The sequence below is a fragment of the Brienomyrus brachyistius genome, chromosome 19 (assembly GCF_023856365.1).
Source record: "Brienomyrus brachyistius isolate T26 chromosome 19, BBRACH_0.4, whole genome shotgun sequence".
NCBI classification, from domain to species: domain Eukaryota; kingdom Metazoa; phylum Chordata; class Actinopteri; order Osteoglossiformes; family Mormyridae; genus Brienomyrus; species Brienomyrus brachyistius.
This window is the reverse complement of record NC_064551.1, coordinates 18,269,391-18,289,737: the sequence shown is the minus strand read 5'-3', so window position 1 is coordinate 18,289,737 and position 20,347 is coordinate 18,269,391. Positions and strand designations below refer to the sequence as shown.

Sequence of the window (20,347 nt, the reverse complement as noted above, 5' to 3'; positions counted from 1 at the left end):
ATGTTTTTGTACTGTGGGGGGAACCGGAGTACCCGGAGGAAACCCCACGATGACATGGGGAGAACATGCAAACTCCACACCCATGTGACCCAGGCGAAGACTCGAACCCGGGTCCCAGAGGTGTGAGGCAACAGTGCTAAACCACTGCACCACCATGCCGCCCCCAATACAGAACCCTCCAGATGAAATAATGACCACGGTTATTTTAATTTTCCCTTTTAGTTACCTTGTTCTGTCGGTCACTAATGTACTCTTTCCAAAAACACATCTTTACAAAAGATAACGAAGCCACATACTTTTAACCTATGTGTGTGTTTTTTTTTTTTTTGAACCGAGCAAAATGTAGAGCGGCATGTTGCGAACTGGAGACGCCAGGATGAGCACTTCTGTTCCTTGGTGTGACATTCACACCCCAGCCGTCGCTGTCCTTGATGTGATGGACACCTAGAGCCTGTTCTCATGAGAAGCCCACCAGCGATCATACAGCCTCCGTGTGAATTTCACCCCCCAGCACCCAAACTGCCCCTAAACGCGGATCTGAATCAGCCACTCGAAGGCTCACTGCCGGCATTTGTTTTTTTCCCACCCCATCACCCCCCCCCCCTTTTGCTGGAGGTCCAGCCAGTCTTGCATGACTCCCCATTAAAATTCAAGTCGTGTGGCGCCTGCCTCTCTCTGGCTGCTGACCAGCGCCTGCTCTGGCCCGCAGTTACCCAGGCTGCCTCCGCCTGCCCGCCGCACGTGTTCGCGGCCCGCCTCATCGCCAGCCAAGGGCGGCCGCTGAAAAAGCCCCTCTTTTCCCGAACGGCCGCGAGCCGCACGGTGGGGGCGGGATAAGACGCGAAATAGAGATGTCTGCTGCAGCCAAAGCTTTAGGTTTTTCATGTTGTATTGTTCACACCATACGTTTGTATGCTTACTTAGAGCAGCAGTGCAATACGGTGCAGGCTTATGTAGCGATAATATTTTCTCCACGAATACTCGCTTATATATTCCTTACGCTTATGCTATATCTATTACTATGTTGATTGTTATATATACTTATGCATGTTATTTATGTCATTGAAGAGGCTACCAGTGAGTCTTTTTGGACTTGTATAATTGTATAACCCACTAGCATAATGACAAATAACGATCCCCGATCCTTGAAAGGGGAACTGAAGCTGGCTCGATGCTATTAGGTGCTCTGTGCCTCGTCGCCTATCTGCCTGCGCATCCATTAGAGCCCGATTCCGTTACTGGATTCTCCTACGTAGGATCCCACATCTGGACTGCATGAACACGACACAACGCTGTTCACAAACCTTCCATCCTCCACCAGACAGCTTCTTTGGTTTAATTGACACAGTCGCTCAGTATTTACATCCATCCATCCATCCATCTTCCAAACCGCTTATCCTACTGGGTCGCGGGGGGGTCCGGAGCCTATCCCGGAAGCAATGGGCACGAGGCAGGGAACAACCCAGGATGGGGGGCCAGCCCATCGCAGCAGTATTTACGTATTTCGCCTGAACTAAACGCGACTGGCCAGCTTTTCATACGTTAATAAACATCTCGAACATAAATGCAAGGCCCCTGAGGTCATTCAGAGTAAAACGCAGTGAAAGTTTTCCTCAATGGGAGAAATAGCGCTGAATTTCACCATCATCTGTAGTAGATGAAAAGCAGGATAAAGAGAGAGAGAGCAGAAAGCAGCCTGCGATCATCACCCTCCATCCTCGGTGGCAGAGGTGCAGCCTTTAAAATCAACACACAGCTGGATTGGAGCGGCTTGTGCAGAGAAAAATCTGCTTCCCTCCGACCACTGAGCCGAAAGGATTTACCTCCGAGGATCTACGTCACATTCCAGGAAACCATGGCAACGAAAAACACAGATGCAGAGGTACCCTGGCCCAGATAGTGAGGATGGGGAGGGCGGGGGGGCTGTCTGAGAGAGAGCTCACTGTAGACAGACATTTTGATTTATTCTCTAAAAATAAAACTAATGATGCTGATATCAACTGACAGCCCATTTGTAATATGTTACTACAAACAGACTCCTTTAATATTTATTATTATTCATCACATGATAGAGCGCCATCCTCATTATCATACAATAAAACCGAAAGCCGTGGTCAGAAAACCAGCTCAAGGACAGCAGACTGGGCTTACAGAGATAAACCATCCTCCAGGGAAAGGCTGCTTAGCCGGAAAAATGGCTTTGTTTGATAGGGGCTGGACCACGACGTGGCTTGTAGTCTGAAGGAGCGGGAACACGGCAGAGCGGGGCCCTGAAAGCGCTTTAAACGATGACACCCCCAGTCGCTGCACTCGCCTCTGAACCGAAAGGAAGGGCGACAGAGAGATGGCGCTTGAATTATGTCAATGCAGGCCATCATACACCAGAAGCCTATAAAAAGCAGAACAAAGACAAATAAACACATGACCTTGCATATTTATTAACCTTTGTCTATGTATGATTGCTTGTCATGTATTATACAGTATTACATGGCAGTATGTCTGGTGATGGTGTGCATTGGAAAATACCTTGTGAAGCTGCATGTAAGGAAAGGTGGAACAGGATGTGATGTGTTATAAGGTATTACACTGCATTGTGTCTGCATGATGTCATACATTACTAATGCCTTATGAAGTAATCTGTAAGGAAACGTGGAACAGGATCCAAACTGGAGGCATGTCGATGGCGTAATGTATGTGGTGCGTGTCCATCCATCCATCCATTTTCCAAACCGCTTATCCTACTGGGTCGCCCGGAGCCTATCCAGGAAGCAATGGGCATGAGGCAGGGAACAACCCTGGATGAGAGGCCAGCCCATCGCAGGGCACGCTCACACACCATTCACTCACACACCTATGGCCAATTTAGTAACTCCAATTAGCCTCAGCATGTTTTTGGACTGTGGGGGGAAACCGGAGTACCCAGAGGAAACCCCACGACGACATGGGGAGAACATGCAAACTCCACACACGTGTGACCCAGGCGGAGACTCGAACCCGGGTCCCAGATGTGTGAGGCAACAGTGCTAACCACTGTTAGCACTGTCATTCTGATGCAAAAATACCGTTTTGAGAAGAGGTTGCTTAATTCTGATTAATTTTGAAGGGGAGAAAATGAGCCACTATTTCAGAAAACATGTCAACATTCAAGAATACCTGTAATACTCTGTGTACTTTGTCACAGCACAATGGTACTATGTCACCCTTAGGCTCAGCTGGCAGGTCTGCCACAAAGAAGCGCCAGTTAAAGGCATGTGTGCGAAAGGGCAATTGCTCACGGTTTCATTAGTCATTGCTTGATGTGTTTTGTAACCTCCCCTTTAAGATGCAAGCGACCGGAGGGGGGGGTGCATCTTCCCCAGGCGCTGCCATTTATAGAGCACGGCGGAAAGTGGGCACGGCCTGCCGTAGTGACTGGCACAGCCACTCGTTCTCCCCGGCGCGCTCCTGCATCTCGCGGACAGCAGATGCTTGCCCAGCGGAGGGGCAGGAAGTGGGCAGAAGGCCGCACGTCAGGCATTGCTCTGGGGGGGGGGGGGGAGGACCCATGTGGAGGCATGCTTAAAAGACCACCCTGATGCTCGTGACTCTCTTGTCCCTCTCGGCTGCCGCTGAGGTTGTGGGGACACTAAAGTGGGACCTTGTAAGTAAAGCAATGTTTTAAAAAGTGGTGATAGAAATACGAAGATCAAACGCTTTGCTCTGCATTTTATTTTCTATTCACTCAGTGCTTTGTTTTTTTTTTAGAAAGCCGGGTCAGCCAGTCCCTGGAGCAACTGGTGGTTAAGGGCCCAGTGATGGGATTCGACACAGTGACCTACTGACCATGGACACACCACCCTGATCAGGTTCGCAGACTGTTGGTATTAGATTATGAGTAAAACACAGATATAATTACAAACCTGTGTGTGTATGTGTGTGTCTGTCTGTATGTGTGTGTGTCTCTGTCTGTACTGCATGTGTGTGTGTGTGTTTGTATAGAGTAGCTCCAGGCATCCAGGCATTGTGGGACCATCCACAATCAGACAAACATTTATATTAAGAAAAATGATGCATTGATTTTCATCAAAGTTTGTTTTGGGCTTACAGTGTTTTTCAAAGTAAACTTGGATTTGATGGGAAATCCCTTTAAACCTGGCTGTCTGAATGTGAGTATGAGTGTGTGTGTGTGTGTGTGTGTGTGTGTGTGTCTCCCTCAATGGCGGGAGCCGCTGTGGCCCCCTAACTGTCACCCGGGGACTCAGTGTGAAGCAGCTGAACCCCGCCCAGCCTCCCCCAGCCCAGCAGGGGGCGCATTGTGCATCTTCACAGGGCTGGGGTTGCTTGAGGAATGCAGCCCCCAAATCCCGTCTCCTGGGGTGCTGGTGCAATGCCAGAGCCAAGGGAAATGCTTGTTGGGTGACATCAGGATAGAGAATCTGTGGCTTTGCCCACCGCCTTGGCGCCGTTTCAGGACCCTTCCCTGCCGCAACATCAACACTGTGGTGAGCGTGATGCACCAAGGCTGGAAAGAAGGCTGAGCCCGGCAATCGCCTCCACCAGCGGCTCATCCCCACAGCGATGGGATACTCCTCAAAACCGCCTGGAGCTTGGAGAGTGTCCTTGGGACACTGACGGCACACTTAAACCCCCCTGTTTTGTCAGGGATAATCGAGAATTCCCATCTTAATACAGCCTTTCAAGAAAATCTTGCCTGGAGGCCCTGAGGAGATCAGAAACAGAGACACGGAGCTGAAAAAAAGGGAAAACGAGAAGCAGGAATGAAGCCGAGCACTAAAGCGACAGAAAATTGCAGTAATTATATATTTTAAACTGACATGAGTATTCAGATCTACAAAAAATGAATTGCGGCAAAACAGCCCTGGATGGATAGTCAGTGATCAACAGGCTGTTCTTTACAGAGGTTAGTAGGAAACAAATGTGTTAACAGACCAAAAAGAACAGTTTTAAAGCCAAATTTTGCAGATCACGTTTTCACTGGCGATGCTGGTTAATAAACAAGCCCCCCGGGTTCAGAGTCCTCACAGCTACACCTTCATTTGTCTTATTTTTCTGGCAGCTGGAGGCGGAGGGGCGGAGGAGTGAAGGAGTAACTCCTTGCGAGGAGAAACTGGGCATCTTGGGGGAGACCCTCATTATCAACCCCCACCCCCTACACACACACCACACTTTCTCCGCTGAGGTTAATTAATACCACTGAAAAATTAATGATGTCAATCTGCATTTGGTGGAGAAGTGGCTGTACTCAAAGGAGACACACACACACACACACACACACACACACACACACACACGCATACAGACTCTCTCTCCCGGTGAAAATCTGTTCGCCCACAGCAGCTAAGCTTGTCCGCCCTCTATAGGTCATGAAGACTTTCTGGAACCTTTCTACCAGGCATCTAAAATGATTAACATTTATTTGTTCAGCTAAAAATCCCTGGACTAATTAATTGGCTGTAATGAATTTCCTGTTATTCAGACGCCCACCCAGCAAACACTGTATGAACTCACTGAGTCTGTACCTCAGCGAGGCGCCTGACATCTCCTAGCCAACAATGAGGAGGAGGAGAGTGAGGAAGGAGTTCATGTGGCGGTTTGACAGGTGGCATCTCAGGGAATGTCAAGTACATGCGTGCCAAGGGACCAGTCACTTGCTAGGAGTGATTTGGGGAGGATTCACATTTTCGCTCATCAATAAACACGGGTAAAGTTTCTTTAAGGGGCGTCGATGCACCGAGAGCCACTCCCCACAATGACGTCGCACGTGACAGAGAATGGCGAAGGTGATACCGTCTGGTATTATTCTGGGTCCACGCATGTGGAAATACTTACGCTCAGAATCATTTTTTTCAAGTTACTAAAATAAAAACTGCAGTGTACAGCAAAGCTGCCATTTTTTCGCTTTACATGAACTGCTCCTTTATAATGCATTCATAATGCATTCATAGAACATTCATAAGCAGCATGTAAGTATACCATGACAACCCAACATCCCTTAACTGCTTTAAGAAAAATTAATAACAAACATTATATGATTATACAATTACAATGTTTGTTATTAATATTTATTACAGCTACAATGTCTAATTCTAAAAGTATCATGAATGCAATGCTATGAATGCATTATGGATGCATTATGAAGTGGCAGTCAATGTAAAATGTTAGTGACTATTCTTTTGAACTTGCTACGGACTTTTCTTGCCCCGCGTTTAATTCATCCTACATGAGTTTTTTTAGTCCCAGCACATCCTTTAAGTGTAAGGGGTCAAAGGTTACATACCTGTTGATGTTCAGTAAAGATCTATGATCGTGACAAAGTGTCTTTAACCCCATCTTAAGCCGGCGGCAGCTCTCTGACACTCCTCTGTATCTGGGGCTGGGGGTTACAGCGTCATGTTCTGACACCTCGCTGCTCTTTGTCATGAACATAACTAGCAGGTTTCATCTACAGAAGCCCACCAGCATCTGCGGTCCAATCCCCTGAACTATGATCATTCCAGGCATGAGTGCATTTCGTCCACCGCTTGACGTGCGTTTTACACCCTCTAAACGACACAGAATTCGAGCTAAACGGAGGCAGGTGTGGCCAAAAAGAAAAGGCTCAAAGGACTGTGCATAGAGGCTGAAGGGCTTTAGACTCCCCGGACCACTGGCCCAGCGGGGCCGGTTAGAGTATTTAACAAGATGCGACTTCATTAAACCAAGGAAACGTTAACAAAGGGAGCGAACTCCTGCTCCAGCCCGACGCGCATGACCGCCAAACCGTTTTCCGATATAACCAACGCTTATTGGGGCTGCTTTCTTCAGCCAATAAAGCAGAAATACACGTGCGAAGCATCATTAATGCTTGCGACATGCTTTACGAGGCCTTTTTAAAATAGTCATTTCCCCCGCCTCAGGTCATCTCATTTGAACCGGCGCCACAGAAACCCCACTAACCCCTCTCTGACTTTATAGTAAGACGGTGGCGTAGCTGTGAAACACGCCGCGTGAGTGTAAAACCCCAACCCCGCGCTGTTACCATCCCGTTCGGCGACTCCCGTTCCCTGCTCACCACTGTCATTATGCGAGACATTAACAAAGAAAACAGGGAAATATAAGCAGCGCAAGTCATTTTAACAAGCCAATTAATCCTTAATTACAAAAACATTTCCGAGCACTCAGAACGGGAGGCACTGCGGATCAGGCTCGCGAAGCGAAGAGCGAAGCGCGAAATTTGTGCCATGAATCATCACGTTGCAGCAGCCCGGCTTTGCGTTTTGCTGGGCGCCGGCGCAGGCAGAATGGCCGAGACACCGACTTCCCGGCATGATAATTTATAACCAAACCGTGATCTTTGCTGAGGCCGACCATTTAAGCTGAAGGGAAGCCTGTGGCGCGGGGCGGAACCCAGGAAATGAGGAAATGGGCGAGGCCGCGCTGCTTCGATCTGTCCGCAGCACACAGAGCAGCCTGAATTTCAGTTACTCATTAATACTTAGCGTGCGGGAGCACCGAAACGGAAGGCCGGGATGAAGATGCCCTCTGGTGGCAGAACCAGGGCAATGCAGGGGAGGGATACCTGAACAAAAGCCCCAAGGCTGCAGGAAGCTGGACTGGATTCGGAGTCACAGCTGGGCTGCCTCATCCACTAACGGCACCTTTCACAAGCAAACTGACCACAGGATTCATGTATTTTCTCTGCATGATGCAGCAGATCATATCATAGCCCTGTATGGAAGGAGCGCCGAGGTTGGGAATCACTGCAAGCAGGGTAGCTCCTGTCCCCAGGAACACTGCAATATCATGACCTTGCTGAAGTCTATGCACCAACAGCAAGAATAAAATGCAGCTGCTCTGATAAAATGGACACAAAAATGGGCTCCAACCGATGGAGGTGACAGTCCTCAGCCAACACGGCAGCTGTCATCAGACGCGGCCCACATTTTACGTTCTGTTGAGCCTGTTAAGCGGCCCCCTCCACCGTGACGCATCCGCGGTTCGCCCCATGAAAGCTGACCCCTCCATACAGCTGGCGGTTTAGCAAGACGGACGGTCTCCATTTTGGCAGTCTGGAAAACACAGCCCTGTTCCAGGTCTGCCGCCATAGAAACCAGTCTCGTTAATTACCTGGAGCCGTACCCTCGTCACGTACGGACCACGCATCAAGGATTTTACCGGGGAAAACCTTACAGGGATTTGCAGCTCTGTTCGTCTATCTGCGCTGAAATCCTCATAAGGTTTGCATGTATTATATCACAGATATATGGTCTTTGCACGTTTCTGCATCCAGAAAAGGGGTTACGGATCCCGGAATTTCCACACATCCCATCCAAAGCCATAGGGAGAAGCATTAATTTCCATGTTAACCAGGACCAGAGCAGTGATGGAGTATCAAACAATCTTGCTTCTTTTGTGAAATACATAGGTCATTTGCATACATCCGAGATCTTACTTACTTTTGACCCCAGATAAAGCAGCACCTTCACTCCTCGAGAGTCAGGAGAGGATGTTATAGGTCCTGGAAAAAAAAAATGCTAAAACTATTATACATCTACACCCAGCTAGCAAAACAATTACAAACGATTTAAACCACAGAGGAATCACTGTTAATCCCAGCCTCAATATACTATCATATACAATTACAATGAAGAATTGAATCTTGAATCTTAATGAACCTTAATGGTGTATTTGTTACCAGTGATGGTTATCCAGATTAAATCAGTTTATTTTTCACGTCACCGGTGAGCGGAAAAAAACTTGACGGCAAATTCACCCTGCCTCAGGAGAAGACGCTGTGGTCATGACGACGGCCTCAGTGCTTCTACGGTTAAACAGGACTCATGGATTCATCAGCAAAATATCTCACAAATTAAAGGACGACGGCGAGTCATGGTGTGTCCCCTCTAGATCCTTTCTCTTTTTGAGAAAGGGGGGTCAATTGGGGCTGCTGAGCCGCACAACGGGCCCACAAAGGGGGGCTGTACCAAGACCTTAAGCCCAGATAACACAGTACTTGGGATCGCTGAAGCAGAAAAACCCCTCAATCAGGCTGAGCTCACATCTTCCAGCTGTGTGTATAATGCAAGATCATCTCCTAGAATGACCTAGAATCTCTAGACTTGCAAAGAGATGTCTGGTATGACCTCCATGACCTCCACTAGCTGAAGCAGTCTGAAGACTCGCGAAACAAAACATCTGGGAGATGAGGAGGACCCCGGGTCCTCACGAAGAACATGTGTGAACAGGAAAGTCAGGTGGACCAGTGGAGATATGTGGCACTGAGCTCAGAATCAAACGGCACAAAAAACAACAGAAACTGCAGTGTTTTTACATCATTTTTCTTTATTTCTGAAACACAGTAATCCGGTGACAATCTCAAGATTATGCAACAAATATCGAAACAAATGGTTTCCAGCACCAAACATTCTTTGAAAAGGTCATCGGCGGGCTCTCCTCCTGGTTCTACGGTCCGTAGACCCCCCTCCTTCCATCAGTCCGTCTTAGAGGGTGGGGAGCATGTGGTCTCGTCCCTGACGTACCATCGCTCAGTCCTGAATCTTCAAGGCGAACCTTCTGGTTGGTCCCGCATGTGAGATCTACAGGCCTCAGCAGTTGAAGACCTGACATCCAGAGGCATCAGCTCAAACGTGTCAAATTGCAAACTTGCTAAATATTTTTGGCACAGATATTTATATATTTATTCATTTATTTATATATATCAAACACTATTTTACAAGAGTTCTATTTTTTGCCCCAAACACAAGATCAGAAGCTGCAGTCCTTAGAACCTCCAGGTCAAAGGCTGGGAATCACTCCCTAAGACTCATTCACAAGTACGAGCTACACTATGTACAGCATCCAGGCACATGCCAGAAATATACGAGAATCTGTCTCCTCGCAGTGCTTCAGTCAATGAATAAAGACACAAAGAGATGTGGAAGAACTCCTTATAGAACATAATTTTGGTATTCCAAGAAAGAATTCTGTTGAAAGCTTTCAGCACATCCTTCAAAGTCATTTGTCTCACAGTCTCAGGAATCAACCACCCATCTTCACCGATTAATGGTCCACATTCCAGAACGTTCCAAAGCATTTTCAGACCAAGAGTCTTTAATAAACTGTAACCTTGTGCAGAATTAAACAGCAGCAGCCACTGGTGTGTCTCGACCTGCTCCGAAACCGATAGCATACACATTTTAAACGGATGAGCTCTACTCTGATTTCACATAAATTCTGCTTTTTGGGCTCTAGTTCAAGGAAAGGTTCAGTCAACTTGACTCCAGGTACATTTAAAACTCCTTTAAAAAATACCTAAGAGATATTGGGTCCAGGCAATAAATTAAAGTTTTTGCATTGGCATAGCTTTGGAGTGGTGAATTGGGATTCACCTCCGAACCCATAATCCTGGCCGTCTGCACCCTGAGCCTCACTTCCTGATGCTTCAGCTTCACCACAATCCTTGCATAATCAGAAATGAAATATTTTACAGCCATTTCCTAGGAAGAAACGACGACCACAGCTCCAGTCAAGTCTCCCTGAGCTCATTTTAACCTTGGTATCTTACCCTGTGGGTTCCCTCATTATAACAAACTGTTTCAGGCACCGGCACATTGTTAAAACCCCGCAGGGGTGCATGCCTCACACCTCCTCACTTCCTCGGGCTACACAAAAAAACACCAGTCCAAAATACACATTTGTTCCACAGACGTACGAACAGCTTCTGAAAGCATTTTGGGGGGAAAAGAAAACAATACAATTTAAAAAAAGCCTAAACAAAAAGCCGAATCTCAAAAATGACCAAACAAATCTAATAGCAAAAACGAAAGTGAAAAAAACAAAAAAACAGACAAACAAAAAGCCACACAATAAAAGTACACTGACCATCCAGCGACAAATGACCTGGGAACGCAGTTCCCTTCGAACCCAGTTGTTTACCTTCAGCATGCTGCCACAGCACAACAACAGCAGAGGAGTCCTCAGCTAGACACCCAGCTGACTGTTAGCACTGTCACCAAACCCTCCTACTCTGTCATCTTGCTGGTTGTCACACTTCCATTGTTTATAAAGACATTTAATTCCAGCCACAAATTAGCTCTTTGGCCTCACTCCTAACATGTGGGTATTTAAAAGGTATATTTCCTTATACAATGTGCCCTCTGACAATAACAAACAGATTAAGGATGGAGTTTGTACCAGATTTCTATTTCCAACTGTTACCTTCCCGTCTGGTTCTGACAAAGCCTATTTCTGGCCAATAGCTGGTCGGCTAGTGGACCGAATCCTAAACAAGACAAATGGACTTCAGTGGGTGCTGCTGTTCTGTACTGGCCAGGGCTGGAAGGCAGGCAGACCAGCACATGAAGCCCTCAGAGATCGGTATGACCAGCACAACTGAAAGAGACGGATTATCGGAAGGCAGCGTCACGCAGAGTCTGACGGGGGGAGGCACCCCTTCCGGGTCTGTGGTTAGAAAACCATTCGGGGGGGGGGGGGGGGGGGGGGTGAGGAAAATCTGCAAAGTCATTGCACTGCCAAAGCGAAACGAAGCCATGGGTGAGTTACACGCGCAGATGAACAGAAGATGGGCCGAAGTCCGGAAGCTTCATAGTGAAGTCCAAGCACATGTAAAGCATGCACTATTCTATCGATTAATGAGGGGAGGGGCATCCATTCGGCCAGGTGGGGCAGGGACGGGCGGGCTGGGGCAGGTAGGCCAGGCTGGATCTCCTGCTTGTGTCTGGGTGTCTTCAACGATGGGGGGGGTGTGTGCCTGTTTCTCCTAATGAGGGGGGTGTCTGCACAGTGGCTGCCCATTTCCCGGACAGTCACTGTACCTGAAAGAGGGCAGAGGGCAAATATTTGTTATTCAAATGATTCATCAGCGTCTTGTAAGAAAAAAACAGGAGAATAATCACGAGAAAATCCACAGGAGACTTACTTGGGTTGGGTCCTCAGGTCCTATTTCTGCTTAACCTAGAAAGCACAGAGGAACATGATGCGTAATGTCACAAGCTTCCAGATGGTCATATGAAACACAATACAGGGAGTGGCAGTGTTCATGACTATTTGTACAGGGCCCCCCTGTTGGTCACAAACAGTCATTACACTAAATATTAAATAAAAAGACACACTGAAGCAGCACGTTTCGCTAACTGGCTAGTTAGACCCAATCTACCGACTCTACTTGCCAGCTATTTCTTTAGGTTTTGAAACATCTAGGAGGGGCCCAAAGTGACGTATAAAGTGGGTCCCCAAAAGCATCAAAACTGCCCCTGGTTATGGGTCACACAGTACAGACATGGGGTCTGATCAGGTGACTCGCCTCAGACATGCTAATGCTACAAAGCAGAACACAGAATGGTGCCTTAATCTTTGCAGTGTGCACATCTACAGTGTGAGGACGCCATATCTGTCACACTGGCAAAAACACCGGGGCAAATGTGAGAAACAGCAAGTCACAGGACCGAGCGCAAAAGGGAATCTGTGTCCGGATCCACCATCTTAACCCCTTAGAGGAGCCGCTCAAAGTCAGCAGGCCGACACCCATAAAATTCATAACTGCCACCAGGTCAGAAGTCGGGCTGGAGGTACAAAGAGCGGCCGCTTTGCAAAGGGGGCTGGGGCTCAATTTAACGAGACCGTAACGAGATGCCGGACGAGGCCTGGCCAGTAAACCAGGCGACGTGTTTATGAGGACGCCTGACCTGCTCTTCAAAAGCTTGCGGTTTATATTCGCAAGCAGCACCAAGGCTCGAGAGCTTTCAAAATCAGGAGAAAAGTTTGCTATTACCATACGTAACAAAAATGTTGCCAAGCGTCACGTTTAATCAGCAAACTGGACTGCTGATGTAAAGGCTGTATTGAAGCCCAGTGAGCTAATAAATACCAACATGCCAACACCAATCACAGGGGTGGGGGAAGCAGAGGCAGCCATATCCGAAAGAGGCTCACTGCTCGGCGCAGTGTCCTGGAGCTCCAACTCACCCCGGTCCTTCCCATTCAGCATCTTCTCCTCCTCTTCCTCACAACCGTCCTCAACTTCGTGATCAGAGAGAAAACGAGTCACAACTGGTAGCGCGGTGCCACTTCAATCAGCCGGCGAACATCATCACACATTATGCTAATTTATCCATATGGTTTACTTTGTGATGTTTGCTGATTAAAAACATCCATCTGCTCACTATTACAGGACGCTTCCTGTTCGCAAAGGACAGGAACCATGAAAGCAGACTCCCAGCCCCATGACTGATATCGGAGAGTTTGGGGAGTGTGAGATAGAGCAGAGGATCTGGGCAGGCTTGAAAGGTAATAGTAAACAGAGGAGGGTGCTACACACCTTTTTTTTTTTTTTTAAACTCGACAAAAAGATCAGTCTCAATATTCTTAGTGTGAATGAGAAATGCATCATGCTTGTTTAAAGTCACGTAGATGCTGACTTTTACAGTCAGCTTTTGCTTCATATTTAGACCAACGCGCAGTTTCTGGAACTCAGGGCGCCACAGAAGGAAGGCCGTACCAGAATGAAGCTCTTTCACCAGAGACGACATGGTGTTTGTGATAGAATCGGCCGCAACTAACAGATCGTTACGAAGATTTCTCCTGGGACCTGGAAGGCAAACAGAGACCGTCGGTAAACAGAAGACTTGAGGACGTGTCACTGTGAAGCAGGAACTGGCCTGTCGGATTTTCATATTGTCACAATCTACAGACCAAATGCGCTCATCAAACAAGTCAACTTCCTACGGGTGGACACCATGCAGCTGGGAGATGCGAGGCAATACGGCAGCCGGTCCACTTACCCTGAGCGAAGGCTTCCTGGACATCCCCTCCCACGCCTGCCAGTGAGTCCTGCGGACCATGCGTAGGGGTGGAACCGGCGGACGTGGAGCGAACCGGCATTGGTAGCGGCCGGCCAGCACCATGGCTGGGTGACGTGTGAGGAGAGATGGCCGCTTGTGCCTGACGGACAGGGAGATGGTGGAGATAGATTAGGGTGCAGTAGAAGACAGACAGACACCATGTAGTCCCCAGGATGCATTAACGAGGCAACGCATCGAGACAATCCCTTTGTCCGCAGTTCGCAGGGCTGAGGGGAACGGGCATGCATGACACCATCAAAACATCAAAATGCAGACTCCCGCCGCTGAAGCTTATCAAATCTGCATGTCCCTGAAGATTTCTAAATTCACTACCAAAGATTATGACATACGCACATCACCGGAGCTTATTAAATCCGTGCATTGCTGGGGCTTGTCGAAGACACGGATCACTGAAGGTTGTCAAACGCACACACCACTGCAGTGTATAACATTTGTGTACCTTATTATTATTAAAAGCTTAAAGTCACAACTGTAAAAAAATGCAAGATGGATCATTTTGTCTGTCCAGTCTGCGCCGTGCAAGAAGAGGATCGGTCACGTGATAGATGACCAATGTGCAGAGGAGAGGATGGCAGCACTGTCATGGAGAAACCACGGCTAACGGCACCAGTGCACAGAAGGCAGCTGGTTGGTTTCTCTCAGGTACAGACTTAGAAATTATTCATGCACTTTAACAAACCAGTTTACCTAACATTTCATCCATTTTTTTTTTTTTTTACAGTCTCTCATTTTCTCTTTTCCCAGAAGTATTAAAAAAATGTCCAACCAAATTCCGAACAATAACTGCACTCGGCATATCTAGTAAAATCAAGACCCATGGCCTGGGATGAATCAAAACCACATGCAATGAATAATTTGGTTGTAGGATTATGAGCAACAGAAATGCATGTTTGCGCCTGGATACAAGGACATGAGATTTGCGATAATGATTAAGAGGATGAAAATCACATCACGACAGTGGCGAAGCAGGCAGCACACAGCGCCACGGAACGCCACGGAACGCCACGGAACGCCACGGAACGCCACGGAACGCGGGCATTGTGTGCATGGGGGGTGTTGGGCTCAGGTAGCACAGGAAACAGAGAGAGTTTCTCGGGCTCAAGCCCATCCCCCACCCCAAAAGTCCCACAGGCAGGTGGAGATAATCAGGGGTGACAAACTGCACACAGTAATCATCGTGGGTAAATTGGATCCAGGTCACATGTTTTTTTCCCCGACCTTTTTTGAAACAGATGTGGACAGACTTTCCCAACCCTGATCCCTCCCCAGCTGCAACAGAGCAAATGCTGTAAGAAAAATAATGACCACAGAAAGAGTGGGGGTGGGCGTGACAAAAATATTTTTAAAAAAATCACCACTTTCGTTAGGAAAAATCATTTATCAGGAGGTAACTGGCAGAGTTTCAAAGTACAAGTAACCAGAGGCTGATGTTGCATAATGGAAGGTGCTCCACCGTGCTTGGACGTTAGACTAGAATTGAGCTATACCATGCATACTCTGGGGATTCTGGTTTTACAGGAAAAATGTCAAAGCCGCCCCTCGAAACCTCTGTGAGGCCCAGGGACAGGGATGTCTGAATTAGGGGTGTGTAGCCTGTTAAAACAGCCCAAACGAGTTTCCCCCCTCGCTGGCATCGGACCCTGCTATTCCACAGGTGCCTCTCCCTTGTTTTGTGTTTTTACACGTCCTCTATGCTTGCAGCACAGCAGATGGCAGTCGGCTTAATCACGACAGCAAATGCTTCTAAAACAGATCTCCCTGCCTCACAGTGTCTGATTGGCCGAGGGGGATAACATCACACCGATGTGCTCTGATGTCACCGAACTTGATAAAGACAAAATAAAGTAGAGCTCCACCATGGCCCAGAGGAAAAGCAGCATGTCACATGAAAGGGTAACACTAAAGAAGCTACCTGATGAGTTCCACATTTCAGAACTCCAAGAAGGATGTGTACGCTTTGCACAAACTGGGCCCATGTGTGGGTAAATGGAGACGTTGTGGTCCAAGTTAACTCCAAGGTCCACTAAGAAACCATGAAATGCTCCCATTCTAATCTAAAACACGCAACACCCTCTTTTCAGGGTATCAATATAAAAAGTGTTCTTAACGTGCTTTAAAAGGCCTTTTGTGCGATGCTGATGACAAAAGATATCAAGGTTTCTCTTCATTGTGCTGCATGACGAACAGAATATCTTTATTGTCTCATGCACAATGAAACTTCAGGGCTGATGGATGGGACAACAGACGGGAGACTGGTCTGTGAGCAGGCGTGGCCAACGGTGTGGTGTCCAGAAAACGCATCTCGTGAGAGTCTGTACCCGGCACAAGCCCCGACCCGGCGAGAGCGTGACGTTCACGTGGTACGGCGGCGGCAGCATGTAAGCGCTCCAACGAGGCTGATCTGAGCTCAGCTGGGGACGCAGCTAAGGAGACACTTACTGCCTGCTTTTGTTCTTCATCCTACCAGCCAGCGTTCAGCAGAAAGAAAGATAAAAAGAGTCAGTGAACAGCACAGAAGACGCGGAGAGAGCGGAAGAGGGGAAGAGCAGGACGGCGAGTGATAAACATGCAGAGTTCATCCACACGCAGAGAAACATTGACCAAGAAGCTACTTTACATTACTATAATTAAAGCAGCCCGTCAGAATGTCAGTCTGACCCACTATTTACCCCTGACAAGATCAGTGTATGTAGGGATGGCTCGGCTTTCTACAGGCACCTCTGAAGTGCTTATGACATCACAGATCACCCTGAAGTTTTCCACTTTCCGTTTCTCAATAAACAATACTGCAATACTTTCCTATATCAAATGTTTATATGGTTACTTACATCAACAGCATAATATGTCGCAAGCTTATTTATTGATGACAATTTTCCAGTGAATACCACATTCTGGATACAGGTATCCGTTAACTTACGTCCTATTGAGTAACGTCTGACAGCATTTATGTGTCAGGTTGACGTAGTGGGACGTTAGTGGGTATAATCGCTTAACCTTAACAGGAGCAGTAATACTATTTGCTGTCGAGTGCTGTGGGTATATTATAGTACTGCAGATGCAAGTCGCCCCTTGCATTATGACAAAAAAATATTTGATCCTTAACTGGGCTGTATGTATATTAGTTGAGTGTGCAGCACTACCCTCTAGTGCTGGAGATGGTACATTGCACCATTACATAAATAAAAACACTTAATTAATACTAGCACAATTATCCTCTATAAATAATTAAAATGACAGAGACAATGTTAAATCAGCACTTAGTCATTTAAGAGCCAGTAATGGATCAGGTGGATTCCTCAGGAGGAGACCTGCTTTAGTGTCATGGTCTCTAGCCCGGTGAACGGAGACAGACATACACTGTGACAGATCTCCTGTAAGACATCCTGATTACTCAACGAAAAGCCACACTGGCCCACAGGCCGGGGGTATGTGGCTTGGGTACAGTGGAGGAGTGGGGGGCGGGGAGGTGGGCTTGGCTGGGAGAGGTGATGTTGGGGAAGAGCGTAATCTGGGCGGGGTGATGTGGGGGAAGAGCGTTATCTGGGCGGGGTGATGTGGGGGAAGAGCGTTATCTGGGCGGGGTGATGTGGGGGAAGAGCGTTAGCTGGGCGGGGTGATGTGGGGGAAGAGCGTAATCTGGGCGGGGTGATGTGGGGGAAGAGCGTAATCTGGGCGGGGTGATGTGGGGGAAGAGCGTTATCTGGGCGGGGTGATGTGGGGGAAGAGCGTTATCTGGGCGGGGTGATGTGGGGGAAGAGCGTTATCTGGGCGGGGTGATGTGGGGGAAGAGCGTTAGCTGGGCAGGGTGATGTAGGGGAAGAGCGTTAGCTGGGCGGGGTGATGTGGGGGAAGAGCGTTATCTGGGCGGGGTGATGTGGGGGAAGAGCGTTAGCTGGGCGGGGTGATGTGGGGGTGATGTGGGAGCACCGCCTACCTTGAGCAGTTTCATCAGGCCCTCCAGCTGCACCATCAGCTCTCGGCGGCTCTCCTGCAGGGCTGACATCCTCTGCTCCAGTTCGTCCTTCCTCTGCCTGCCGTTGTGGAAACACGTGTCAGTGCCCTGTCCATGCGAATTCACGGGTCAGAACCGGCACTTTGACCCGACTGCCAGAAGCCTTCTGCGCTAACTATTAGCTTCCAGCCTGGGGGGGTGGGGCACACATTTCTGCGCAGCTCCCTTGGGGTTTGGCTGAGAGGAGGACACATTCATCAGCTCCCTGTCAGGTATGACAAAATCCTCATGACAAATAACATATAACCCTTCAAACCTATAGGGACCGTGGCTGTTTCTATAATTATCCTGCATCAGCAGATGTCTATAAACATAAAGACCATTTGGGCCTCGGCATTCTGGGTGAATTCATTTGTATTCAGCGGCCCTGCCATATCTGCTGTGTCGCTGAAGGAAATGTGTCCTGGCACGTCTCTGAAAAACGCCTCCCATCCGGTCCTGTCTCTCCTGCCTGACATTTACAGAGCAAACTGTGTGCCAAGTCAACATGCTTTCTGTAGTACCCACTAGGGGGTGTAATATCTCTCAAAATGTCACAGGTAAACGTCCCTGACAAAGCAAAGTAGGTCCAGACGATGCCGGCCATCGTCATGATCACATTACACCGTCAAATACACCGCCACTAAAAGTCCAGTCATTAGTGTTGTTCTGTGTGAGTAACAGTTCCAATTCAATACAAAACTGCATGCATAAAAGAAAACCCACAAACCAAGATGAGTCTAATGTCACTGAAGTGATCATCCCGACTACCACATACGAAAAGAGTTTTTTAGTTCTTTAACATGAGAACACAACCTACCAGGGTGCCCAAATCATTGCCCTCTGCTTGCAATGTAAACCTGGGCAGGTCTCTGCAGCTTACAGGCCAGATCCTACTGGCAGGTGTGATGTACACCAAGCCGGCGGGTGGTAGCTATACTCTGGCACACCATTCGGGAAACACGGCGCCCCGGCAGCCAAGCTGCCGCAAAAAATAACCGCCAGTGAGGCGTTCGGCAGGAAAAGCAAAGCTGACAGGGAGCCGGAGGTGAAAAGGGTCCCGGGAGCTCAGGCTGGCAGAGATTCCGCTCGGCTTGCTGTGTTCATGGGCAGGAGACGCGCGGGAACCCAAACCGTACAAAATAGCTCAAAGTCGCCGACACACACTGGTCATACTGACGACTGTGAAGGTTTAAGGCAGGAACAAAAAAAGATTAAAATTTTAAAACAAACATATTCAAAGACAGAACCTTGAGCTAAAAAAAAACCTAAATAACGGTAGAGCTTCTCCTTCAAGCGGAAGAGATCCACCCCGCGAAGAACACACTGCCGAGCTTTGTCTCAGTTAAGAAACTAGGCTTTAAAAGAAGAACTTCTGAAGGTGGAAAATGGGCAGGACAGTCTCTCCAATGACCCTTGAACTTTAAGAGTTTAATGAGCAACAGGTTACCAGGGATTGAGGTGAAGTTCAACGGGTCCAGGCTGATCTCCTTTAAAAATCTGAACATGAATTGAAGGATAACCTTTTAGAGGGCAATGTGAATCCCAACAAAACCAACATGAAACAGAAAAATCATTTCATTGAATGGGAATGGGATGGAGAGAAGCTGGAGGTGTGGATGGGGAGAAGCTGGAGGTGTGGATGGGGAGAAGCTGGAGGTGTGGATGGGGAGAAGCTGGAGGTGTGGATGGGGAGAAGCTGGAGGTGTGGATGGGGAGAAGCTGGAGGTGTGGATGGGGAGAAGCTGGAGGTGTGGATGGAGAGAAGCTGGAGGTGTGGATGGGGAGAAGCTGGAGGTGTGGATGGGGAGAAGCTAGAGGTGTGGATGGGGAGAAGCTGGAGGTGTGGATGGGGAGAAGCTGGAGGTGTGGATGGGGAGAAGCTGGAGGTGTGGATGGAGAGAGAGGGTCGCTCACCTGAGGAGCCGTAGTTCCGCCAGCAGTGTAGGGTTCTGCTGGGCCTTCTCCGGCGTGGGCTGGGAGGCCTGTTCATGCTCCAAACGCAGCCTCTGAATCTCCTGCAGGATCTCCCTGAGAAACCACAGCCGACGTATGAAGGGCACATGAAGACCTGCCATCAGCTCCCCCCCCACATTAGACAGGCAGTTCCAGCCCTGCCTACCTGTTTTTATTCTCCAGCTCTGCGATCAGCTGTCGCTGCTGCTTGTTGGCATCGAAGTTGAAGGTCAGATCAGTTGGAGGGCGTTGCTGGATGGGGAAGGAGTGACGAAACACACAAACAAAGGCGCTAAAATGACACAGCGCACTCTGCTGATGAATGAGCATTCAGCAAAAAGAAGCTTAGTTAGTTCACTGGTGGGTCAAATGCAGGGTGGGGTCTGACTAACTACCCATAGCTGTAATAAGATATCTGGCTAGTTGCGATCCAGGGTTGAGGGTGGGCACATCTAACTTTTAGAAACTGGATTCAAACTATTAGGGTCCAACCTGAGTCTTACAGGCATGAAGCTTGTGATGGGAACCCGACACCCGCATG

The 20,347-nt window shown here is 48.3% G+C and overlaps 1 protein-coding gene and 1 long non-coding RNA gene across 15 annotated transcripts in view; one reads left to right on the top strand and one right to left on the bottom strand.

Annotated features, from left to right (window-relative positions):
• Positions 1 to 3,528: 3,528 nt before the first annotated feature.
• LOC125714342 (uncharacterized) lies at positions 3,529 to 4,014 on the top strand. The gene is made up of 2 exons (XR_007383647.1): positions 3,529 to 3,640; positions 3,745 to 4,014. It is a non-coding gene; the product is annotated as an uncharacterized LOC125714342 (long non-coding RNA).
• Positions 4,015 to 9,301: 5,287 nt separating this feature from the next.
• dtnba (dystrobrevin, beta a) overlaps positions 9,302 to 20,347 on the bottom strand; it is a 54,118-nt gene continuing 43,072 nt past the window's right edge. For 9 of the 14 annotated variants that reach the window (XM_048984847.1, XM_048984851.1, XM_048984856.1 and 6 more), the window contains 9 exons: positions 19,973 to 20,058; positions 19,768 to 19,881; positions 17,794 to 17,890; positions 16,299 to 16,319; positions 13,779 to 13,938; positions 13,496 to 13,585; positions 12,964 to 13,017; positions 11,918 to 11,952; positions 9,302 to 11,813 (listed from right to left, as the gene is read on the bottom strand). In XM_048984847.1, the coding sequence (XP_048840804.1) occupies positions 11,948 to 11,952; positions 12,964 to 13,017; positions 13,496 to 13,585; positions 13,779 to 13,938; positions 16,299 to 16,319; positions 17,794 to 17,890; positions 19,768 to 19,881; positions 19,973 to 20,058 (627 nt within the window). In that variant the 3' untranslated portion in view covers positions 9,302 to 11,813; positions 11,918 to 11,947. Of the gene's footprint in view, positions 11,814 to 11,917; positions 11,953 to 12,963; positions 13,018 to 13,495; positions 13,586 to 13,778; positions 13,939 to 16,298; positions 16,320 to 17,793; positions 17,891 to 19,767; positions 19,882 to 19,972; positions 20,059 to 20,347 lie in introns of those variants that run through there. The other 5 variants (XM_048984853.1, XM_048984857.1, XM_048984859.1 and 2 more) reach the window with 2 other exon arrangements.